The 25,442-nt window shown below is 44.4% G+C and overlaps 1 protein-coding gene across 2 annotated transcripts in view; it reads left to right on the forward strand.

Annotated features, from left to right (window-relative positions):
* Positions 1-3,645: 3,645 nt before the first annotated feature.
* The window catches only part of uggt1 (UDP-glucose glycoprotein glucosyltransferase 1), a 31,112-nt gene continuing 9,315 nt past the window's right edge, over positions 3,646-25,442 (forward strand). The window contains exons 1-29 of one of the 2 annotated variants that reach the window (XM_031560263.1): positions 3,646-3,719; positions 4,624-4,765; positions 4,932-5,011; positions 5,430-5,560; positions 5,712-5,824; positions 5,965-6,139; positions 6,540-6,636; positions 6,861-6,942; positions 7,105-7,205; positions 8,120-8,219; positions 9,713-9,773; positions 11,109-11,200; positions 12,268-12,418; positions 13,588-13,707; positions 14,304-14,389; positions 14,656-14,791; positions 15,205-15,336; positions 15,632-15,796; positions 16,251-16,371; positions 17,007-17,105; positions 17,754-17,777; positions 19,073-19,167; positions 19,572-19,778; positions 20,406-20,537; positions 20,766-20,896; positions 21,878-21,973; positions 23,359-23,461; positions 24,201-24,280; positions 25,136-25,325. In XM_031560263.1, the coding sequence (XP_031416123.1) occupies positions 3,683-3,719; positions 4,624-4,765; positions 4,932-5,011; positions 5,430-5,560; positions 5,712-5,824; positions 5,965-6,139; positions 6,540-6,636; positions 6,861-6,942; positions 7,105-7,205; positions 8,120-8,219; positions 9,713-9,773; positions 11,109-11,200; positions 12,268-12,418; positions 13,588-13,707; positions 14,304-14,389; positions 14,656-14,791; positions 15,205-15,336; positions 15,632-15,796; positions 16,251-16,371; positions 17,007-17,105; positions 17,754-17,777; positions 19,073-19,167; positions 19,572-19,778; positions 20,406-20,537; positions 20,766-20,896; positions 21,878-21,973; positions 23,359-23,461; positions 24,201-24,280; positions 25,136-25,325 (3,279 nt within the window). In that variant the 5' untranslated portion in view covers positions 3,646-3,682. The remainder of the gene's footprint in view (positions 3,720-4,623; positions 4,766-4,931; positions 5,012-5,429; positions 5,561-5,711; positions 5,825-5,964; positions 6,140-6,539; positions 6,637-6,860; positions 6,943-7,104; positions 7,206-8,119; positions 8,220-9,712; positions 9,774-11,108; positions 11,201-12,267; positions 12,419-13,587; positions 13,708-14,303; positions 14,390-14,655; positions 14,792-15,204; positions 15,337-15,631; positions 15,797-16,250; positions 16,372-17,006; positions 17,106-17,753; positions 17,778-19,072; positions 19,168-19,571; positions 19,779-20,405; positions 20,538-20,765; positions 20,897-21,877; positions 21,974-23,358; positions 23,462-24,200; positions 24,281-25,135; positions 25,326-25,442) is intronic. The other variant, XM_031560264.1, reaches the window with a different exon arrangement.

Raw genomic sequence — 25,442 nt, forward strand, 5'->3', positions numbered from 1 at the left:
ATGTTAGGCAAATGATGTCTGATGTCTGATGTCTGATAGCTATGTTCTATCTTTTGCCACGCATACCCACTGAACAGTGACAGCCGGCAGCAGACCTTGGCCCCACCGAAGCATGACAGCCTGCGTTCCCGGCAAACATAAATCAAACCCAATCAGGCATTAATAACAGGTATTAATTGCGATTAGCCACTCATTTCCACACTAATTTCCCTTTATTACTCGACTCCTATCCTGCAATTAGGGAGGATTAGGGTGCATTATGGGAAAGGAATGGCGTGATTGATAATCTCTCCAACCGATCGTGCAGCCAGCGCTCAATTAGATGTGGGGGTGACTGATACAGCGGATTTCGGAGGGCTTGTCACTTCATCATCAGCCAGATGCCTACTTGGTCACACAACGTGTGTTATTTTGCAATGTACTTTGCATCTCAAGCTAGCAGGAACAAGCATGAACAAAACAGTTCCGTGTTCACACCCGTAGTGTTTTTAAGAAAGCCTCTGATGACAGCACGAGTCAACCACCAGCACTCAATCATGGCAGCAAACTGATCTATCCCCGACACAAGCCATCCATCCTCCCCAGCGGTCACCTTGCAATGGCCTGGTGGTCTGGTGGCGAGGCTTGTTCCTGCCCTCTCGCTCTCATAAAGAATACCCCTCCAGATCCAGGGGTAAACATCCCAAGGTCTTGTCCCACTGGGGTGAGTGAAATGACCCTTACACTTTTCCCTTTTTTTTAGGCGCTGGCCATTAGTTTGTCTGTATTGTAGGAACACCCTGACCCCATAAAGAAAGCCCCCCCCCCCCCCCCCCCCCCCGGTTACCCCCATAAGCGTGTTCTGTGCTGTCACACTTGATCTACGGTTTAATTCAATCCCGGTGCACACAATTTCGTCCCCCCATCAGTGCCCCCTACGAGGACTGAGGTACGGGTATAAATAACCCTGTATGGCCTCGTTGCATCGGGCCCAGAGAGGTATAACCAGATGGATTCTAGGTCAGCCGCTTCACATCATAAACACCCAGTGCACTTTCACCCCTGGCCCTTTGGCAGCGGTGAAATATTTACCAAAAAGATAAGGGCAGAGTGGATTTCTGTAAGTTATTGCTAGACCCCTGGGCACACAGGCTTCAGGGGTCTTATTTCCTGAAATGCAAAAAATCGCTGGAAAAGCCACCGCAGGCCTGGGTGATTTTTATTCATGAGCCGGAGAAATCATGTTGTTGTTTGATATGGATGGACGCAGTGCAAAATCTATTACTGAAACTCAGCAGGATTTAGGATTTAACAGTCGGGTATGCTCATCACTAGACATCATTCATAGCCCCATGCAGGACTATGTATATTTTTTTTATCATTGCTGAAATCTTGTTTGAACGGGAACACCAAGTCTGCATATTTTTGCTGAATGTATTGTGACCTTCATTCCTTGAGTGAATGCCTGTCCGCAGGCTATGAAGCGATTTAAATACGGTTCTAAGTGAAGCCCCTCACCAATCCCATTCATATATAAGATCACGATAAATACGATTCATCACATGACCTTTCACAGTGATCAGGGGTTTACTATCTACTTCAGGTCAAGGTCAAAGGTCAAAGGGCTATCTATGGGCATCTTCCTTTATTGATGAGTTCCCAGGAAATACAACATGCCTAATAAAAACTCCACTGTGCGGAGGTAAGAAATCTGTCCAATCTGGACAATTTAACAGCCCCATTAAAAATGAAACATCCACACTTTGGGTCAATCGAGAATAGGTTATCTGTTGGGCCACGAAGGTCTTGTCTTGCCTGAGAAGTCTGACTCATAAACGCACTGAACAAATGGCTTATACAGGTAGCAGCTGACCCAGTGAAAGATCTGGACTGATCTGGCAAGCATTCACCAGATCCGTGCCATACCTGTGCCAGATCGGATGTCTGTGGGATAGCCATAGGAAGGCATCAATCCATCAACCCTTTCATCTGGGCAAATTGCTCTGACATTTAAATGTCCTTTGCCATCACTGACAAAATGGTGTTCTTCGATACTTTGTCCACTTATCTACATGGAAGCAAGCCTCGGGACTTTTCACATAGCTTCTCATTCTGGGATGGATCAACTACTGATGGATCAACTATTGACCTCAACTAGGCTATCAGGGTTGACACAGGTCTCCATGCCACATGAAATAATTTGTCATTTTATTATCCATATGATCAGGTCTTTAAAAAAGTTTAAACCATATATAGGTAAATAGTTCCATTTCAAAGGCAAATAATAATAATAAATATATAATAAATAATAAAAATGTGTCCTTTTTATTCCATGTGATTAATTTGCCTTTGACTACTTGTGACCTGATATGACAGATGGCTCCGAGAGCACAGTCTAATCCATGCTGGGTACTTCACGTGTGACCCTATAGGTGACAACCACATCCCTCAACAGGACACGCCATTTCATGGCAGACAAATATTCCCCTCAGGCTACTGCCTGAAGGTCATGCTTCTCATTATAATGGATGGGGCAGCATATTAATAATAAAGATATATATTTAATACATAATATTACATTCCATTAAATTTGAGTCATTTGAGTTGATCTAAAACCTAATCCAGATCCGTAGTCCCAGGCGGCTCTCCCACCCCCAATCTCTTCTTTTAGCCTTCACATCCAATCCCTACCCTTCCTACCCTAATTCGGGTTCATACTCCTGAGGGGGTCATCTCCCCTAACCCCCCCACCCCTTACCCTGGGTAGCCTGGGGCATGCCATAGTATAAAGGAATTCATGTTTAGAATTAGGGAGTGCATCGTTCAGACACTGAGATCTGAAATCTTTGTTCTTTTTCTGCGTATGACTGATATTCTGTATTCTCTCAGGACCTTTGCCATAACACTGTTCCTCATCAACATATAAGGCTCTGCCCACTCACTTTGTCTCTTTTGATCCCCTCCTCCTTTGGACTGTGTAATATGTTTGATCCTGATGTGAGTATGAATTAATCTGCTTTCTTCTGATTCTCTCTTCTCCCCCTGAGGAGGTTGTAAGGTGGTACACAGGCACTTAGCCATGTCTATGTTTTGGAAACATAGCCTAGATGGGCAATGGGTGTCTGCAGTCCACGTCTTTATTATATATGTATTCACACATATAAAATAAATATAGAATAGATTATAGGACATTGAAAATACAAATATGTGGGCCTATGTCAATTTAATGTCCATCATCTAGGCTGCCTGTGTACATTTATTGACAACCAAGAGACATGTAGCCTATATCCAGCTATTTGGAACTGATTTTTTATTTTAATTTTCACCTCTTTTGTTGGAAAATGTGTGATCGCCTGATAAATTAATACTACATTTCTTTACTTCCCATATATTTCAATGCTCAACACCCTGCCGCAATGAGAATGTGTAACTGCAACGGCACCAGGGATTATGAGCCAAGATGGCGGTCTTATAGCTGACTAATCATTTGCCTGAATAAAATATTACATGTCATAGTATTCACAAAGGTGTACATTTATGGATAATATTAAACATTTTTAAAATAGTTTAGGGTTTTGAAGAATTACCTTTTGAACTCGTTAATAATAAAATAAACACGAAAACGCTGCATGGGTACCCTTTGAACAGGCAAACAGTACCGTGGACAGTGCCTTTCTACAGGACCAACGTTTACCTTCCAAACATGGCTACCACGGTAGGAAGTTTGGAAGCCGGTGTTGGTAAGTAGATCTGCCTCTTCATTCATACTTTGATCATTACGTTGGTGTTCACATGTGCCAAAAAGGTACAACATGCAAAGCCTTGACCCTTTCATTGTCTGTAACGTTACCGCAGAATTGACATGCTTTCTCTGTCAACATTCGCATTGGAATGACCGCCTCATATCGGGAATGAAATAGCTAGATAGCTAGCAAGATAGATCGAACCTGCTGATCTGTTTAGCTAACATACCCTTTACCACTAAAAAACGATAGTGTTTAAAATTGATGTTGAAAAGAAACCCTGCTGAAATGTCTGCATATGCTAACGGAAAGGATATAGTATCAGCTAGGTTCTGGCTAGCTTGTGAGATTTCTTACGATGCTACCAGGATGTAACACATCAATGGCAGCAAAGACTACGGCAGTTACTTGGGATCTTAATCTTAGTGCAAAGAATGTGGGAATCAGTTGCAGGAAAACCGGATGACATATAGAACGGACTTTCATTCTGTTAGATGTGGTGAATATATAACCGTAAGAAGTTGCAATGGTGACACTCGTTAGCAAGTTCAGGAAAGTATGTTGAAATCCGGATGTGTTGCTCGCCTGATATTCTCATTGGCTGTCTGAGCAATGATCGGCCACGTTCAAAGTTGTAATTGGCTGGAAAGTATGCCTCGTCCCCCCCCCCCTCCTACCAAACTGTCAAGCTAGAAAGGGAGAGATTTGACAGGCTTTTGACAATGTGATTAAATTCAGCCCGTTTTTTTAGGCAGTTAAAGAAATTCAAGTTAAGGGAACGACCTATCTCAAAACTAGTCACAAATATCCATCAATTATTCAAGAACAACCAAGACTATTTTTGCGTTCACTTTGCGTGTTGCTTTATTTTGGAAAATGAGTATTCCTTCTTTTTGATTAGGCATTGGTTCTGGAAGGATGTGGAAACTTTTGCTTGCATTGCTGACTCTTCTACCAGGCGTCTTTGCTGGGGCGGACTCCAAAGCTGTCACAACAACACTGACCACAAAGTGGCCGGCCACTCCCCTCCTCTTAGAGGCCAGGTACATTTTGTGGATGAATTTAGGAGTTGCACATGGCTGGATAATCAAAAAAAACGTTCTGAGCATTTCATGTACAAAAATAAAAAAAGTTTCATTGGTTGAACTGTAATGGTTTCCATTGTGTCTGCATAGACTTCACACAAAGTTTACCACACTTTTCTTTCAGTGAATTTCTGGCTGAGGAAAACCAGGACAAGTTCTGGGATTTTGTGGAAGCCAACCAGCATGTTGAAAATGAACATGATAGTGAGTACCCCCCCCCCCCCCCCCCCCACACACACACACACACACACACGCACTCACACAAACACTCACACAAAACTTTCACTTTCACTCCACTTTCATTCTAAAGCCCCTTGTGGCCTGTCCTGTCATGCAACAGCTTGCACGCTGATCCTATCTCATCACACTCGTCTACAGTTAGTCATTCAGCTGAAACTTTCACAGTGCAGTTATACAGTTTAATCTGTATGTGTGCTCCCTCGTTATCGGACCCATGACCTTGGGGTTGTTTCTGTAGCCCCTTGTTCTACCATAGGAAGTACAGGAGAATGTATATTATGATGATGATGATGATGATAACAATACTAATTATTATGATAATTATAGCAATACTGGCAGCACCACCACACTCCAAGTATTTGACATTCCTCTTATCCTGCAGACACGGATCTGTCCTACTATGAGCTGATCCTGAAGAAGGCCCATCCACTGGTCAGCCCTGTGCAGCTGAACATGCTGAAGTTCGCCCTCTCTCTCAGAGCTTACTCGTCCACCGTGCACTCCTTCCAGCAGGTCAGCCTCCACACGCCTCTCTCTCTCATAATCTAATGCCAGCATGGAAGTAATGTGGAAAAGTGGCTAGTACATATTTTATGAAGTGGTTGCTGATTTGAGAAAAATGTTGAAAAAGGTTTCTTTAATAACCAGAAAAATAATATTTTAGATTGCAACCAATGAACCTCCTCCGCCGGGCTGCACAGCGTTCTTCAGTGTCCATGGAGCGAAGAGCTGTAATACTGAGCATTTGAAAGACCTGCTGGACAGTGCGTTCGAAAGGTAATCTCAACAACTCTTCCACAGTAGTTTTAATGCATGTATGTCTCTGTTCATAATAAGTGAAGTAAGTGAGCAAAGGGCACAATAAGTGAGATTGTTCTTGTTCAGCTCTGCAACTGTTGTTTTTTTTTATTCATTAGGTCAAAGCCATATCTCTTCAAAGGAGATCACAAATTCCCCTCGACCAATCCCGAGGCTCCTGTTGTCATCCTGTATGCAGAAATGGGCACCAGCGAGTTCTCCAGGTTCCACCAGCTGATGCTGTCCCAAGCCAACAACGGTGTGATTGTCTATGTCCTCCGCCATTTTGTTGCTGTAAGTTGAAGCTGCTGCAAGCAAAAAGTCTATCAAGGGCAGTAGTTTTTTGCAAACAAACTTTCAACACAGTCCAGTTGTATATTTAGAAATGAGGAAAAACATACACAAAGATGTAGTCAACCTTTGTCTGCAAGTGCACAGCACATTGACAGAAGGGGATGGGTTCATGCCATGAGTCCAGGTCATGCAAATGTGAGCAGAAAATAAATGCTGGCGTTGTATCCTTAATATTCAGGCATCAGAGATAAACATGCTGTTAATGTTATGTAGTATGAAAGTTTAGGTGTGTGGGCATTGAGAAACTCTCATTTTGTAGCAATTGTAACATTTGAATGTCAATATGAATAGTTTTTGTTTGTTCAGATCTCTTGTGTTTCACTGCTGTTTCACTTGTCAGAATCCCAGCAAGAATAGAGTATACCTGTCCGGCTATGGGGTTGAGCTCGCCATCAAAAATCAAGAATACAAAGCCAAGGACGACACTCAGGTCGAAGGTAACTGAACTTTCAGAAATCATCTCTTGGAGACCTTCTCCACTGTGGTGGTGGTGGTGGTATGTATTAGTATTTTTTAAGGAGATGTCTCTACCACAGGTTTACTCACTAACAAGGAGTTTGGATAGACTGGTCCTTAAATTCCCACAGTTGTTCATTGTTGAATATAGTGATATTAAACGGCTCACTATGCGTCCTGACCTAAATGTTCCATCACTCCACAGGAGGGGATGAAACCAACGCCACTTTGTTTGGAGAGAAAGACAGCATTGATGAAGTCCAGGGCTTTCTCTTTGGCAAACTTAGGTGCGTGATGCTGTGACGTCTGCTTTTCTAAGCAGGAGAAGCTTCATATTACAGTGTGTAACTGTCCTATGAGAGGCCCCACCCCAGACCTGTATCCTCCATCTTGTTTCGAAAAACACTACCGAGCCGGCTCATATTTGTCTTGTTGTTGGTGACCCTCAGGACTCTGCATCCCGAGCTGAAGGAAGAGCTGAGAGAACTCCGGAAGCACCTGGTGGAGAGCACCAATGAGATGGCTCCCCTCAAAGTGTGGCAGATGCAAGGTGAGTCTGAGTCTGCTGAGATCATCGTACAAATTGGCAAATACAAAAAAAAAAGGAAATATGTGTTTTAAAGTATTTACCATGTACATGTTTCAACAATAACTCATTCAGTTATTCATTTCATTCATGTCACTCATTTCAATTCTGTTTTTGAAGTACCTGTCTGAAGTTACTACATGTTTTCCGTGCTGCACTGACTTTGTGTCGCGATGAACGTGCAGGTGTTTCTCCTGCGTGTTTTGCCCTGTTGTCTGCACCTGTGTTCTAGCGACAGATGCTGACAGATCGTCGCCCCGAGGTTCGCTGACACTATTCCCCAGGTCTTAATTAGCAGATGCGGTCGGTGCTAGCACCTCTGGCTTGTTGTCTGAGTGCTGCAGGCAGGCAGGCAGGCAGGCAGGCAGGCAGGCAGGCAGGCAGGCAGGCAGGCAGGCAGGCAGGCAGGCAGGCAGGCAGGCAGGCAGGCAGGCAGGCAGGCAGGCAGGCAGGCAGGCAGGCAGGCATAGACTCTCACTGTCCCCCTGGGGCTCACGGCTCATTATAGCTTTATGGTGGTACAGTAGGTAGAGAAGTCGTTTAGTAATCGGAAGGTTGCTAGTTCGATTCCCTGTCGAAGCGTCCTTGAGCAAGACACTGAACCCCTAATTGCTCCTGATGTGCAGTGTGCCATCAGTGTAAATATAAAATGTAAAATGTGTATACATTGTAAGTCGCACATATGTAAGTCGCTTTGGATAAAAGCGTCTGCTAAATGACTAAATGTAAATGTAAAGCTTTATCAGGGTGAGGCTGTCTGTCTGTATCCCAGGGCTGACGAAGGGGTGATCGAGGCGAGTCCAAAAGGGACGGTTCGTTTTTGTTTCATCTCATTTTTTTTATTGTTGACTTTCTTCTCACTGTTTTTCTGCTTTCAGATCTCAGTTTTCAGACAGCGGCACGGATCCTGGCGGCGCCGGCGGTGGAAGCGCTCACCGTGATGAGAGATCTGAGCCAGAACTTCCCCACCAAGGCCAGGTACACTGAGGGGAATGTGGCTACATTATTAGGTCCTGTGTTAACTACACCGTAGATCCTGTGCTATCTACACACAGTAGGTGCAATGCCAAACGACACCACAGGTCCTATGCTAACGACAGCATAGGTCTCGTGCTAACTGCACCGTAGGTCTCGTGCTAACTACACCATAGGTCCCGTGTTAGCTACACCATGGTTTTTGTGCTAAATACACCATGGTTCTTTTGCTAACTACGATCTTATCTCTGGTCTGACTACTCTAGATGCTAGAGTGCTCCTAGATGCTAACAACATTTAGGAAAGAAGAAGGAAGAAGAAAAAAAAAGCAACTTAAAACATTTATAATTGTGCTAGTTTCAGTCTGTTTTGCAGTTGCAATTAACACCTTAGCCTCGGCTAGAAACAACAAGGTCACAACCTTGCACATTCCTTTTCATGTGTGATTTCACTGTGTGATGAATTTCAATTTTTGGTGGTGTTTTGTTATGAGTGCCATTTCAGGCCTCCCCTGTGCTCACAGTATGATGGAGCTGATATACAGCAGAGCCATCTGTACGAAATTGAGATGTGGGCCCTCAAGGTCTCACTACATATGTTCGAGTCGTCAGGGTTAATTAATAGAGGGGCACTGTTAAGCAAATTGTTTTTGTTTGGCTTGCAATCTATCAAGGCCAGACAATTTACTTCGCGTAAAAAAAAAAATCTAAAATTGTTTTAATTGGTTGTTAATCATCTGCTGATGAGGGAATGGACAAAAAACGTTGTTTTGGGTGTTTTAATCGTAAAAAAAAAATGTGTTAGGACAGTTTTTCATACTTTGTGCCCAATTGTAATGAAATAATGATAAAAAAGTGAGTGGGTTTAATTAACTTGGGGTAAAAAATTGGCCTGTCAGCAATTATGATAATAGGGTTCTTATCTGATTCAGGCAAGTGTGCAAGTGTGCAACTGTTTAGCGCTCCAGGGATAGACTGTTCTAGCACTGGGGAATAAGGATACTTCTTCTACCAACTAAGTCAGTATTTTAGAGTTGACCAAGAATAAACATCGCACAGTGGTGTTCATCTTTGGCAGAGCAAACATGCCATGAAATATACATGTAACTAATGTGTCCTTAGCCCAACATCTACAATAGATATAGATTCATTATGAATTTGATGAGACGAATTGTTAGATGCATAAATTCACGCATACATGCACAAATAAGCAGATTGATAGGTGGATGTAGAATAAGGGGGATAGAAAAAGAACAGAGGTACAGAAGCTGAAATCCTTTGAAATCCATTACTGAAAGTCTAACATGATGTTGATAAATAGTCCTATGTGAAGCCTGAGTTAAAGGGTACTGTGGGTTGAGATGAAGCCCAGGTCTCATCCCAGTGGCAGTTGCCCACAGGCTCATTGAGCTGTGAGTGTGGCCTTCTCAGTTCTCTTTGTGTAAGTGATTTATGTCATGGCATTTGTTCTTTCTTTTTTTTTCTTCTGTGCCTCAGATCCATAACCAAGACCGTTGTGAACTCGGAGATCCGTAAAGAAATCGAGGAAAACCAGAAGGTGAGTGAGTGGTTCAAACCTGAGAACACCTGTGCCAGTCTTCCCCATACGCTCGTGCAGTGTAGCATAGTGTGACTTTCCCCTTTGTCACAACAAGCTTAATTGCCATGCTGAAACTGTGGCAGGACGAGTTGTCAGGAACGCTGTTGTAGTTTTTCACAAACACGTCCGCAAACAAATTCACACCACATTCACACAGCGACCCGTCATTTGTTTACAGCCGCAAACAACATCAACATACACCGTTTAACTGCACGGCGCAAAACAAAACGAGAAGGCGGTCGTTTTTTGTTACAACCCTACAACCCTCCCCTGTTTTTTTCTACTCGTACTCCTGGTGTTATCTGTGCTTGTCAGCCTGAGAAAGAGTGAAAAGGATTAAGTAGTTAACTCGTTTGTGATTCATACACACACACACACACACACACACACACACCCTTGTTTCAGTAGTCGTGTTTACTGACTGCGGTCATTTCTCATTGCCTCTGTAATGAGGGCATGTAATGGGCCTGTTTCTCATTCAGTACAGTAATTGCACAACATGAAACATGACAAATTAACTATTTTTCTCCCTCTTTCATTTTATATCTTTATTTTTTTTTTCTGTCTCCCCTAATGGCATTTATCTTGTGGTAATGAGGCTGGATTTGCAAACCTAACCAAGAAGAGAAGGGAAAATGCCATAATATGCACAAACACAAAGCCCCTAGGCTCAGAGCAGTCTGACCGAGTTATATCTCTTCTCTGCTTTTGGTTTTCATGTACTTCTTTGTGCCGAGCCAAAGCCATTTTATTTCATAGGCTTTTGGTTGTGGTGCAACCGGAGTGCGTTTGCATGTATTTATTGAATGCATTTTTTTTTTTTTACATTTATCTCTCCTTTCAAGTCTTTGTTGTAATGTCTTTGTTGAAGGCCACAGGCCGGCTTTTGCCAAACACAATTATGTTTCACATCTTTCACTGTCTAGTCCTCTGCTTGCTTATGTGCCTGTCTTTTCTGCCTGTTAGCCTCTGTAAGCTGGTGCTTTTCCTACAGCTATTACTTAAGTCAAGTCAACGATTGATGTAATAATTCTGCAGCAGTGTCCCTCTAGTTAAATGTTGGGATGTGTTTGTTTAGCATTAGTTTGTCAGAAGTAATTCTTTTTTTTTCTGTATTAGTTGTCCTTTGTCAACATAGGAAAATGCTACTATTTTAGTCAAGACAAATATCTAAAGGCAAATATAGCAGTGTCCATATAATTCAATGAGGGGGATACGGTGGTGGTGAAGCTATCAGTTATCAGACAGAATATACTTATCGTTTATCTTCCTCTCTCTCTGTTTTACGTCCAGGTCTTCAAAGGCACTCTGGGTCTGCAGCCTGGCGAGTCGGCCCTCTTCATCAACGGCCTCCACATCGACCTGGACGTGCAGGACATCTTCAGGTCAGCAGAGCGCATCTGCCATCTTGTTTTCTACTCATATTATACTAGCATTCATAAGTGGCTCTCTGGCTCGCTCTGTCAGAGCACGTTAAGGGCCGGCGGTTACACCGTGGATGACATTTCCACAGCGGTGTGTTTAATCTGCGTGTTTTACTCTCGGTGTTGTTGTCTGGATTTAATTATTCAGACAGTGGAGAGTTTTGAAGCGCGTAACCTACTCCAGACGTCAGCGTTTTGACACATGCAATGAAGTTGGTCTTGTCAGTGGCTGTAATTGCGCTTCATGCACATACCGGCACGTCTTCACCAGTGTACTTCTCCCGTCCCAGGGTGCCCCCCACACACACTAGTGCTCCACCTATCACTGGGGGCCCTCACACACTAGTGCTCCACCTATCACTGGGGGCCCACACACACTAGTGCTCCACCTATCACTGGGGGCCCTCACACAGGAGTCCACCTATCACTGGGGGCCCTCACACACACAGGAGCCCACCTCTACTGGGTGTCCCACACATACAGTACCAGTCAAAAGTTTGGACACACCTTCTCAGTATTTGAAAACGTTTTTTCTTTACTTTTTTTTTGTTTAGTACATCATTCCATATGTTTTTATTTCGTAGTTTAAATGTCTTCAGTATTAATCTACAATGTAGAAAATAATCAAAGTAAAGAAAAAAACTTTTGACTGGCACTGTAGTTACACCAGGGGTCCCTTTTGACGGCCTCACAGCAAGCCATCCCACTTATGACACCAGCTCTGTAGATGTGGGAGAGGGACTCACCTGGCCTTAAACTTGGGTGTCTGGAGCGATGGCACTGCACTCTCACTGCAACGTCACGAGGTCAGACTCATCGTGGCATGCAGAGCACATACTCAACCGTAATGATGGTAATCTGTGACAGTCCGTGTTGAACCCTAAGCTCTGTGTCAATGGATTTGATGGTGGTTGTGTTGTGGAGTGACACGGTGTTGCGGTCTCCCCTCAGTTAATGTGTGATTGAGGCTGTGATTGTGGCTGTGATTGTGGCTGTGATTGTGACGTGTTGTCTGTGTCTCCCCGAAGCGTGTTTGACGTGCTGCGTAACGAGGCTCGGGTGATGGAGGGCCTGCGCAGCCTGCTCATCGACACACCCTTCATCCACGACGTCCTCAAGCTCAACGTCCAGCCTGCCGACTCCGACTATGCTGTGGACATCCGCAGCCCCGCCATCAACGTGAGTTTGGCCCGTTACCTGGACAATGTAGGATACATACACACAGTCACACACAGTCACACACAGTCACACACACAACTAGTGATGTGTTGCAATAAGGACATGACCTACTTTGCTGTGTTCAGGTCACCCCGTGTATAACTAATTAAGAATGTCTTCATATCAGCACTGAATGGCCTAACGCCTAGTAGTGCATTACCTGCTATGTGTAAGGGTCTGGGGAAGTGTCCTTAACAGTGGCACTAACCTTTGCTGAAACTCACGCATGGTTGTGGCTGGAAGTTAAGACCACGATGGAATGGAATTCAAATATGGATGATGGTAACACTACATCAGTTGACATGCATGTGTCACATGCCGGCTCAATGCACGAAACAAAAAGGGGAGGCCACGCAGAATTTATGATAATAATAATAATATATTTATTAATGATTTACAAGTTTATATATTTATCTAATAATTATAGCAAACGTGTGGTGAAGGTCAGTGTTGTGAAGAGAAACAAAAGATGTGATGTAAAGTCAGTTAAATGGTAATATAAACGAACAAACGACGACGACGATCCAAAATCCAACGACTATCCAACGAGTATCCCAAATCCAATTCCTATCCAAACACCAACGACCAATCCAAAACTCCAATCCAACGCTCCCTCGTCTGCAGTCTGATCGGGGCTTTTGTAGCCCAGCCAATCACCCATACACCTGGTTCCAATTCACCTGTTGTAAAGACAGATAGAGAACAGGCATGCAAATATCATGGGGCGGGGCCTAGACCCGCCAGGGTCGTAACACATGTCACTTGTGATGAGAAGTGAGGACAGTGATACTGCTGATATTAGACTTTTTGGCCATTATTATTGAACCCTGTTTCCTTGTTCGGTACGTGGATCAATAACCTGGTATCAGTCAATAAGCCAGAGACGGGCACCTGGGGTATTCTGTGGTCTTGCAGTGCTAGAAGCACACAGAGCACAGAGCCTGTGTTAGGGGGAAAACAACGTCAATTTCCATCTTGCCTCGCTTGCTTCACAAGGCGGCTGAGATTGGACATGTGGAAACTGCCCTTTTGGGAAATAATAATGAATATACTACCTCTGAGCCTTTGGGAAGTAATCGAATGGATGAATGGATGAACCTCTGTGTTGTCGTTGCTGTGTCCGTCCGCAGTGGATCAATAACCTGGAGATGGACCCGAGGTACGCCGCGTGGCCGTACAACGTCCAGGAGCTGCTCCGTCCCACCTTTCCCGGGGTCATCCGCCAGATCCGCAAAAACTTCCACAACCTGGTGAGTGGCACAAGGGCTTAATTACTGGGATGTTTATCTTCGCTGTGGTGTGTGTGTGTGTGTGTGTGTGTGTGTGAGAGAGTGACAGTCACAGTGTGGTGGTCTATGGCGCTGAAGTCAAAGATTTTGATAAATATTTTTTGGGTGGTAAAAAAAATATATTAAAAAAAAAACACACACTGATGTATGTAACTCAATAATGTAATGTGTTGCTGATTATGTAATGCTGGTGAATGTAGGTATTGGGATATTGATGATCATACAGACCTCAAATTGTTGTTGATGATAATAGCCATGATCATTGTCTCATTATGAGGATAATAATGATAATGGATGGAGGCTGATAGAGAGGGATACATGCTCATGTTATTGCCATCTTCATGTCCAGAATGAGCATGACTGTAATGGTTCTGTGTGTGTGTGTGTGTGTGTGGGGTGTGTGTGTGTGTGTGTGTGTGTGTGTGTGTGTTTGCCTGCGTCTGTGTGTGTGTGTGCCTGTGTGTGTGTGTGTGTGTGTGTGTGTGTGTGTGTTTTTTCTGTGTGTGTTTGTCTGTGTGTGTGTGTGTGTGTGTGTGTGTGTGTGTGTTGTACCATAGGTGATCATCCTGGATCCCGCCCAGGAAAACTCGGCCGAGCTCCTGAGCGTGGCTGAGATGTTCTACAGCAATAACATCCCTCTCAGGTCAGCGTCTCCACAGGCAGGGCTTGGTTAAGGTTGCTGCCTTGCTCAGTGCTAACGTGTCTTGTCTTTACATTTACATTTAGTCATTTAGCAGACGCTTTTATCCAAAGCGACTTACAAGGATGTATACACATTTTACATTTTACACTGATGGCACACTGCACAGTTCAGTGTCTTGCTCAAGGACGCTTCGACAGGGAATCGAACTAGCAACCTTCTGATTACTAAACGACTTCTCTACCTCCTGTACCACTGTCTTCCTGCAGGATTGGTGTGGTGTTTGTGGTGAACGATGAGGACGATGTGGATGGGATGCAGGACGCAGGAGTGGCCATGCTACGAGCCTTCAACTACATCACTGACGACGAGGACGACCAGCATGCCTTCGACGCCATCATCAGTGTAAGTCCACACACACACACACACCAACCTCTCACACTACAGAAGAAGCAAACCAGATCACATGGACTCACACTTGATGTTTCACAAACAATTCCTCTCAGTCCTCTATGTACAGTATGTGTTTTTGGTAGAAATAGATCCATTAGATTGTACAGATATATAGTTGATGGCTTGCCCTAGGGGGCTCAGGCCTTGTGCTGTAGCGCCTTCAGACAATGTCATTTGTGAATGCCACTATATGAATTAAAAAAGTTACATTTAGTTGTATTTAGAGTATGATCATTGTTTCTTAAAAAACTGCATATGCAGGACTTGTTTTTCATCTGCCGGACCACTTTTATATATGACGGAACTGAAGTAAACGGGTCCTTTGAGCACAGCCCTAAACGGACGGGTCTTGTGTTCCTCCACAGATGCTGAACAGGGTCCCCCCGGGTGGACAACTGAAGGTGGAGCACGTGGTGGGATTCCTGGAGAAGAGCTACCCCTATGTGAAGGTCTCCAGCATCCTGGGATCTGACTCCGCCTATGACAAAAACAGGAAGGTGAGTGGTATTTGTCAGTACACGTGTGCATTTTATAAAGCATGATGACGTCCTTTCAGTCATTTTTGCACCTATACATACAGTATATATGTGGGTTATTTTTTTTTCTCAGCTAGGAAAATAGAAGTGCAAATATTTGTCTGATTGTTTAAAATTTTGTATTTGTTTATTTTTTGGACAATAAAATCTCCCTTTTTCACGTTTATTGGTCACTGTGAGGATGTGGATTTTAAGCCACAGAGGTTGGTTGTTGGATCCATATGGTGGGGTGTAACGCCTATGTGTGCCCCTTCAGGAGGGCAAGGCGTACTTTGAGCAGACTGGCGTGGGTCCTCTGCCCGTGGTCCTGTACAACGGCATGCCCTACCAGCGGGAGCAGCTGGACCCGGACGAGATGGAGACCGTCACCATGCAGAAGATCCTGGAGACCACCACCTTCTTCCAGAGGGCCGTCTACCTGGTGAGCCCCACACGCGGGCCTGACCGTAACCGTAGCCTTGCAACATGAGGCGCAGCTCCAGGAATGATGGGCAGAAAAACAATGACTGTTTGTTGCAGATCAAAGGAAATATCAGATTTTCCAGAAGATTTAGACTGAGCCATATCTTATTAAAAACAAATAAGGGTTTGTTGGAATAGTGCCTTGCGTATTCTTCAAAAGGGCTTAAAGTATGTGGAATCTCAAAGTATGTCTACAGAGCAGTCTTCTATTAATATACTCTAAGAAATCCTAACCCCGTTGTTTCTCTCAATGTGACTCTCAGTTGAGTTGGCAGGTATGTGGAGGCAAAAGCAAAGATTCTGTTATGTGTAAAGAGGTTTAGATGTGGTCTCCCTCTCTCTCTCTCTCTCTCTCTCTCTCTCTCTCTCTGTGTGTCTCTCTTTCTGTGTCTCTCTCTCCCTCCATCCTCCAGGGAGAGCTGGTGAGTGACCACGATGTGGTGGACTTCATCATGAACCAGCCTAACGTGGTCCCGCGCATCAACTCCAGGATCCTCTCCACCAGCCGGCAGTACCTGGACCTCTCCAATACCAGTGAGTTGCCGCTTCACCCAACCACTCTGCCATGCCAGGGGCCATCCTGAACACCGATCTTAGTCTTACTCTATCTTAGTCAGACGTATGCATCTGGAGATAATGACATGGGCCATCCTGAACACGGATCGAGTCCATCTTAGTCAGACATATGCATCGATACATGTGAGTGGGAAGGATTAAAACCTTAAGGGTGTGTGAAGTTTCTAAACTACTGAAGGCAGGGGCTTGAAGAGGAATCTGTGGCCAAAAAAATGCACATGATTCACACTGCGCTGCCCTGGGAAGATTGGATTGTGTTTTTGCTGAAAGAGCCATACTGCAGAAAAACCCACTGGGGAATGCACCTTGCGTTGTAATTTAGAGCTCAATGTATTTTTTTGTGGTGAGGGGAAACTAGAGTAATAGATTTGCTGAGAAGGGAAAAAAAAGAGATATCTGAGGATTGTCTAGTTATTCCCACCCAGAATACAAATCAGGAAGTAAAAGCATGAATTTGAATACAAACTGTCATTCACAAACATTTATATTCCACAGTATGTAATCACACCGAGCAGAGAGACTCGATAACAAAAAAAAAAAATGTTTGAGTCTACTTCCATTTTGCATAATTTTCCTCACTCTTCTTTCTCCAGACAATCATTTCATCGATGACTACGCCCGGTTCCACTTCCTGGACACCAGAGAGAAGAACACGGCGGTGGCCAACAGCATGAACTACATGACTAAGAAGGGTGAGACCATAGCCCACACTGATACCCATGTGAAGGGTGAGACCATAGCCCACACTGATACCCATGTGAAGGGTGCTCCACCCCCTGCCCACCTCACACACAAGCACACACACGCACACACACACACACACACACACACACACACACACACACACACACACACACACACACACATAATCACTCTGCTCAAGGGTGAGACCATAACCCACACTGATACCCATGTGAAGGGTGTGCCAGCACTCAGCCTCTCCGGTCTGAGGTTCTAGAATGAGAGTTTGATGATAGATGTATTATGTTCTACCCCCTGCCCCCCTCACACACAAGCACACACACACAAACACACAAGCACACACACACACACGCACACACACACACACACACACACACACACACACACACACACATAATCACTCTGCTCACTTCACGCACTCTTATATACACAGACTTGAAGAATGTGAGTGTGAGAAAAGAAATCGCTGAACAGACTCATAACAGTCTCATAACAGGCAAAAACATTTTCCAAGACTATTTTTAAACAGCACTGTCTCTGCAATATATTCCCTTAATTATGGCCATTTTATCTTTCCTTTTCTCTTGTTCTCTCTCTCTCTCTCTCTCTCTCTCTTCTTTTTTTTGGCACTATTAAAGGCATGTCCTCCAGGGATTCTTCTGGTAACTGCTTCTTTCTTGCCTGAGCCCTTTAAAGCAGTTGACTCATCTGGTCTCGTATGTTTAATGTGACTAATAAGTGAAGCCTGTGCTGTCCGTGACCGATGGGTTTCATTACACTCCTGCTGCGCTGGTGTGGATGCTAATAAAACATGGCCACACTCATCAGCCGTGTGTGTGTGTAGTGTGTGTGTGTGTGTGTGTGGGTGTGTGTGTGTAGTGTGTGTTTTTAGCTGTCTGTGTGTGTGTGTGTGTGTGTGTGTGTGTGGGTGTGTGTGTGTGTGTGTGTGTGTGTGTGTGTGTGTGTATAGAGTGTGTGTGTTTTTAGCTGTCTCTCTGTGTGTGTGTGTTCTGGAATGTTATCCCTTACCCAGTCCTTTGCATGTATTTGTAACACACACACATGCATGTTTTACCAGACTGCAATCAATGTAAACCGAGTTGTTTTTTAGATCTTGTGGAATAGATCCTTTTGTTTTCTTGTTTCTCGTCCATCCTTTTGGTTTGACATCTGAGTCTCCCCGGCCCCTCATAGCTGTCATCTGGCGATTGGCCTGTTGTCCTGGTATGCCATGGCCCAGCGCGCCTCTTCCCTGATAACTCTGTGACCCAGATTTTGGGCAAAATGAATTTGTGATGACTGAACTGTCTCCCGCAGTCACTCACTCATATCAGAATTCTCTGCCCAGCCTGAGAACACCACGACACTCCTTATCAGAGGGGGGGAAACCTGCAGACTCAGACAGTCAAAGTCCTGCCATGTTTTCACCCCACCTACAGTACCAGTCAAAAGTTTGGACACACCTTTTCATTTTTTAAGAAGTTTTTTCTTTACTTTTATTATTTTCTACATGATAGATAACACTTTTTTTGTTTAGTACATCATTCCATATGTGTTCTTTCGTAGTTAAAATGTATTCAGTATTAACCTACAATGTAGAACATAATAAAAGTAAAGAAAACACTTCTCAAAAAAATGAAAGGTGTGTCCAAACTTTTGACTGGTACTGTATGTACCAATACTCCACATCTCCCAGCTTAATCCATCTCCACTTCTTCTTCATCACCCACCCACCCTCCATCTCCATTGCCCACCTCTGGGTTGTGCTAATCAGCTAATTCAGATGGCTTTTTTTATTTTGAATAGCACACATGGTGAGATCCTGTAGTCTTTGTGTTTCGTGTTAACGGGGCTCTTAAAAAAAATAAAAACCTCTCTCAACCTTGGGGTTGAAGCCCAAATCCAAATCTCCCATGTTCCAACTTCATCTCCGACGACCTTGTTGTGTATTTTGCAGACGATGGCATCATCCGGCCCGTGACCTTCTGGGTGGTGGGTGACTTCGATCAGCCCTCAGGCAGACAGATGCTCTACGACGCCATCAGGCACATGGTAAGACGCCCCCCGTAGGGCAGGAAGGCCCCGCTGGTGTCCTTCTGGTATCTTCCCCGTTGTGTGAGAGACCGGATGGTTCCTTGAAGTTGCTGTGTAGTTATTCAGTTATTCAGTTATTAATCGATCTATTGGCTCAACATTGTTTCTGTGCGCTTTTATGTTTTATTTTCTATGACTTTTGTGTCTGTCTTTCCTAATACCTTTCTATGCCACCGCAAGTGTGCATATCTGAAGCACATTAAATTGCCTTTACGTATGAAGTTGTGCCATTCAGATAAACTCGCCAGACCTTTGCCTGATCTCTTAGACCAGACCTAGAAGATGATGATGATCCATGACATATTTAATTGAATCCCTGAGTTTAAGTGCTAATACGCCTCTCTGCTGTGCTGCTCTGGCAGAAAACGAGTAATAACGTTCGGCTGGGCATGATCAACAACCCCAGTGAGAACCCCACCAGCGAGAGCAGCGTGTTCGCTCGTGCCATCTGGGCAGCCATGCAGACGCAGTCGGCCAACAACGCCAAGAACTTCATCACCAAGATGTCCAAGGAGGAGACCGCTAAAGCCCTCGACGGCGGGGCAGACATCACCGACTTCGCAGTGGGGGTACAAAACCCTCTCTCTCTTATCCCTCCTCTTCTCTAGTGGTGTCTGTCTCCTAGGCAGGCAGCTAAAGTTAAATATGTTGAGTTTGTCTAGTTCTTGAATAGTTTTAAAGCAGGTCATGTTGTTTGACATTTCCATAGTGTTTTCTGGAACTCAATTGGTACAGCAAGTAGTTAAAAACACAACACAGGGACATGGGTTAATGTGTTAAATACACAACACAGGGCCATGGATTAATGTGTTAAATACACAACACAGGGACATGGATTAATGTGTTAAATACACAACACAGGGACATGGATTATTGTGCAAGGTGTTAAAAACACAACATAGGGACATGGATTAATGTGTTAAATACACAACACAGGGACATGGATTAATGTGTTAAATACACAACACAGGGACATGGATTATTGTGCAAGGTGTTAAAAACATGATGAAATGTACACCTTTCATGTATTGAAAGTCAGTCTGGAAAAAATGATTTCCTTACTGAATGACAGACTAGACTAACTGACTGAATGAAATGAGTTCCCTTAAATAAGCTAATATAGTATGATGTATCATCCAGCGGGTCTCTTGTATAATGTGACACGCTCTAACACTTGTGTCTGTGGCGTGGCGCAGGGCATGGACGTGTCTCTGTTTAAGAGCGCGTACAGCACCCCCAAGGTGGACTTCCTGCTATCCCACGCGGCCTACTGTCGGGACGTCCTGAAGCTGCAGAAGGGCCAGAGGGCCGTCATTAGCAACGGGCGGGTGAGTGACTAATGGCATCCAAACAGACCATAATGAACCAGTGTATCGCTAATGTTGCCATTGAAAAAAAAAAAGGTTCAGTGTTGTGCATCATGTTATACTGTGGGGGTACTGGTGTGCACTGATATGATGAAAATTGTTACACCTTTTTGCATGTCGCTAAATGTATTGTTATCATTAGTATTAGTAAGTATTATATGCATAATAATATGTTTTTTTCTCTTGCAGATTATTGGGCCTCTGGAGGAAGGCGAGGTCTTTAATCAGGATGACTTCCTGCTACTGGAGAGCATCATCTTAAAGACGTCCGGCGAGCGAATCAAGAGCAACGTCCAGAAACTCGGTGTGGAAGAGGACAGGTACGAGAACCAATCAGCATTTTGTGCTGTCCCCACAATGACACACCCACAATGACACGCCCACAATGACACACCCACAATGACACGCCCACAATGACACACCCCACCCCCACCCCTTTAAATTAAGCAAACGTTTTAATTGGAATTGTTACAGTCTTACATCTGTATCTCTAAGTTTTCTTTTGGAAGTTTTACTTTTCTGTATAAACATTTTGAAAAGTTGATGAAGTCCCTTTTCTGGGTCAGCCTTCTGAGAGTGGGTAGTTCCTCTCGCTGCGACCTAAAAAAAAAAACTTCTTAGAAGTGATGTGCGGCTCAACTTTTTTTTTTTTTCTCTTTCTTTTTTTTTTTTTTCCTGGAGCAATGCGATTAGGATGTCACACTTTCTAAAAGTGTAATCTCGGTGGTAATTACTGTGTGTTATGAAGTGTGTCAGTCTGGTTTAAAAAAAGACGCTCTTCTGGATGTGGCAGTTTCACAGTGTTTTCCAGAAGACAGAGAGAAGTCTAAGAGAGAGATGAGATGTAATCATAGCCTCTGTAAAGTTTCTGCCTGCCTGCCTGCCAATTAACTGGGTGGCACTTGAGTCTTTTATATTCTCTGTCATCTACCGCCGGTGCCAAATGTGAGAAGAGGTGAACTTAAATGTGTGAGTTTCTCTGCAGGTAGGCTTTGCTCTAGGGTTGTTTTCTTTCAAAAAGTTTTTTCTCTCTCACTCACTCACTCGCGCTCGCTCACGCTTGCACACACACACACACACACAGACACACACACACACACACACACTCTCACGCATTCTCTCATCCTTTTCTCTTCTTCTTTACCCCTTTACTTTCTTCCTTGCCTCTCTCTCTCTCTCTCTCTCTCTCTCTCTCTCTCTCTATCTCTCACACTCTCTCCCTCTCTCTCTCTCTCTCTCTCTCTCTCTCTCTCTCTCTCTCTCTCTATCTCTCACTCTCTCTCTCTCTCTCTCTCCCTCAGGGCCAGTGATCTGGTGATGAAGGTGGACGCGTTGCTGTCTTCGCAGCCCAAAGGCGAGGCCAGGATTGAGTATGGCTTTGCTGAAGAGAGATACAGGTAGACACACACACACACACACACACACACACACACACACACACACACACACACACACACACACACACACACACACAACTCTTTTGCTCCCAGGAGGCCAGGATTGAGTATGGCTTTGCTGAAGAGAGATACAGGTAGACACACACACACACACACACACAACTCTTTTGCTCCCAGGAGGCCAGGATTGAGTATGGCTTTGCTGAAGAGAGATACAGGTAGATTCCGGCTTGGGGGGACCCATTAAAGAGGGAATATACGAGCACGCCAGCAGAATTCACACTCAGTTACTCACAGTCCTCATCACACTTAGAAACACGCACGCACACACACACACACACACACACACACACACACACACACACACACACACACAGTCCTCATCACACTCATAGACACTCACACACACAGTCCTAATCACACTCACACACACAGTTCTAATCACACTCATAGACACACACACTCACACACACAGTCTTAATCACACTCACACACACACACAGTCCTAATCACACTCATAGACACACACACTCACACACACAGTCTTAATCACACTCACACACACACAGTCCTAATCACACTCATAGACACTCACACACACACACAGTCTTAATCACACTCATAGACACACACACTCACACACACAGAGTCCTAATCACACTCATAGACACACACACTCACACACACACAGTCCTAATCACACTCATAGACACACACTGAGTCCTCATCACACTCATAGACACTCACACACACACAGTCCTAATCACACTCACACACACACAGTCCTAATCACACTCATAGACACTCACACACACACAGTCCTAATCACACTCATAGACACACACACTCACACACACACACAGTCCTAATCACACTCATAGACACACACACACACACACACACACAGTCCTAATCACACTCAGACACACACACACACAGAGTCCTAATCACACTCATAGACACACACACTCACACACACAGTCCTAATCACACTCACACACACACACACACACACACTCATAGACACACACACACATAGTCATACTCAATGTACTCACTTCACCCCAGTCCTGTCACTGCCTTACTGTGTGTTTTTGCTTCTTGGAGTTATTTCTTTTTGCTTAGTTTTCTTTTTTCTTTTTGTCATTTGATTTGATTTGTTTTGATTTGATTTCTGTTGTTTCCCTCTCTACTCTGTTATTATTTGATTTTCATTTGTCTGTTATTTGCAATTCTTTACCTTGCCTTTCTTTTTTCTCTGCTCAACTCTGTGTGGTAGTTAGGTAGAAAGCGTGTCAGCCCAGCCCTCTGTTATGCGGGCTCTAAGTTGTGTCCCTCTTCCCCCTCTTCCTCTTCCTCTTCCTCTTCCTCTTCCTCTCCCTCAGTGCTGTGAAGGTCAGGCCCAGGGAGGAGGACGTGTACTTTGACGTGGTGGCCGTGGTGGACCCCGTGACCAGAGACGCTCAGAAACTAGCCCCTCTGCTCTTGGTAAGGTTTAAGAGCGCCCTTCTAAATCAACACATGCTTCTCTGCAGCCTGAACCAGCTACCAGCTGTCCCCCAGAACAAAACTTAAAGGCCAATAGAAAAGGGCGTTGTGCACTAGGACTACGTAGGTACAGTTAGGTCCATAAATATTTGGACATTAACACAATTTTCATCATTTTGGCTCTGGTCCCTTAAAAAGGGGGGGCCACATATAAAATGTGTTGTAACTCCTACACCGTTCACCTGATTTGGATGTAAATACCCTGAAATTAAAGCTGAAAGTCTGCACCTAAAGCACATCTTGATTGTTTCATTTCAAATCCATTGTGGTGGTGTACAGAGCCAAAATGATGAAAATTGTGTCAATGTCCGAATATTTATGGATCTAACTGTATGTGTTGGATGCATCTGTAGTATTCATTAAGACATTAGACCTGGTTTGTCTGTCTGCCTTGCAGTCTGTCTGGGCTGTGTGGTAGCATTGCCCATTCAACACTAAACCAATGAACCAGCCTGGCACTGCATGTCTTGATGCATATTCATTATCCAGGACGCACGGACGGTATTGATTGACAGCTACAGCTGTAGGTAGTGTGATAGCACTGGCGCTATCTGACTGCGTGCCCCCTCTCTCTCTCTCTCCCTCTCTCCCTCTCTCTCTCTCTCCTCTCTCTCTCTCCCCTCTTTCTCCCCTCTCTCTCTCTCTCTCTCTCTCTGTCTCTCTCTCTCTCTCTCTCTAGGTGCTGAAGCAGCTGGTCAATGTCAACCTGCGCATCTTCATGAACTGCCAGTCCCGCCTCTCCGACATGCCGCTGAAGAGGTGAGAATCCGCCGGCTCGCTGTAGTTGGTCACGACATGGCTAATTGAAAATACACCCCCCCCCCCCCCCCCCCTCCAGTCTTTATGCCTGAGTGTGTTTGAGTGTGTTTTTTTTAAGTGATAATCAGGCTGGTCAGGAGCTCAGTATAAATCCGAAGTTGAGGAGGGTTGAATCATTTAAGGATTGTCTACCTGCCGTGTTTTCCACAAGTGTGTAGAGTTGCAATCGGCATAATGTTTTATGAACTTTAATACTAGTCAGAATTATGCATTTCTTACATATTAATCAATATTAATTATTACATATTAATCACATGGCTTTTTCATGTGAACCCTGAATAGATTTCACTGCAATAGCCCACGCACACACACACACACACACACACACACTCACTCTTGCTCTTCTCACTTTTAAAGTACTTTTCTCATCACCATAACTTCTACCTTTACACACAAATGATTTCTAGCCACCATGTTGTCTCTGAACCCTCTGAGGTTTGCCTTTTTCCTTGCCCTCCTTGCTTGTCATAGCTTCTCTCACTACATAGCGGAAAACCACACACCGCCATTTTGGCTCTTGCTCTCTCTCTAAAGCTCTTGGTTATCTCGCCCGTGTGATCTCAGCTTCTACATTTACATTTAGTCATTTAGCAGACGCTTTTATCCAAAGCGACTTACATATGTGCGACTTACAATGTATACACATTTTACATTTTACATTTACACTGATGGCACACTGCACATCAGGAGCAATTAGGGGTTCAGTGTCTTGCTCAAGGACGCTTCGACAGGGAATCGAACTAGCAACCTTCTGATTACTAAACGACTTCTCTACCACTGTACCACTGTCGCCAGCTTCTACCGCTACGTGCTGGAGCCAGAGCTGAGCTTCCAGGCTGATAACAGCCTAGCCCTGGGGCCCCTGGCCAAGTTCCGGGACATGCCCCAGTCTCCCCTCTTCACTCTTAACCTCAACACCCCCGAGAGCTGGATAGTGGAGTCTGTCAACACGCGCTACGACCTGGACAACATCTACCTGCAGGAGGTGAGCACTCGTCTCAGCACCGCCCGCCATATCTGGGGGTCCTGATGGGTTTGTTGTTATTCTTACTGCAGTGACTGATTGTTTGTGTTTTTATTTATTTATGTGTGTGTGTGTGTG

This window comes from Clupea harengus, chromosome 22 (genome assembly GCF_900700415.2).
Source record: "Clupea harengus chromosome 22, Ch_v2.0.2, whole genome shotgun sequence".
Taxonomy (NCBI): domain Eukaryota; kingdom Metazoa; phylum Chordata; class Actinopteri; order Clupeiformes; family Clupeidae; genus Clupea; species Clupea harengus.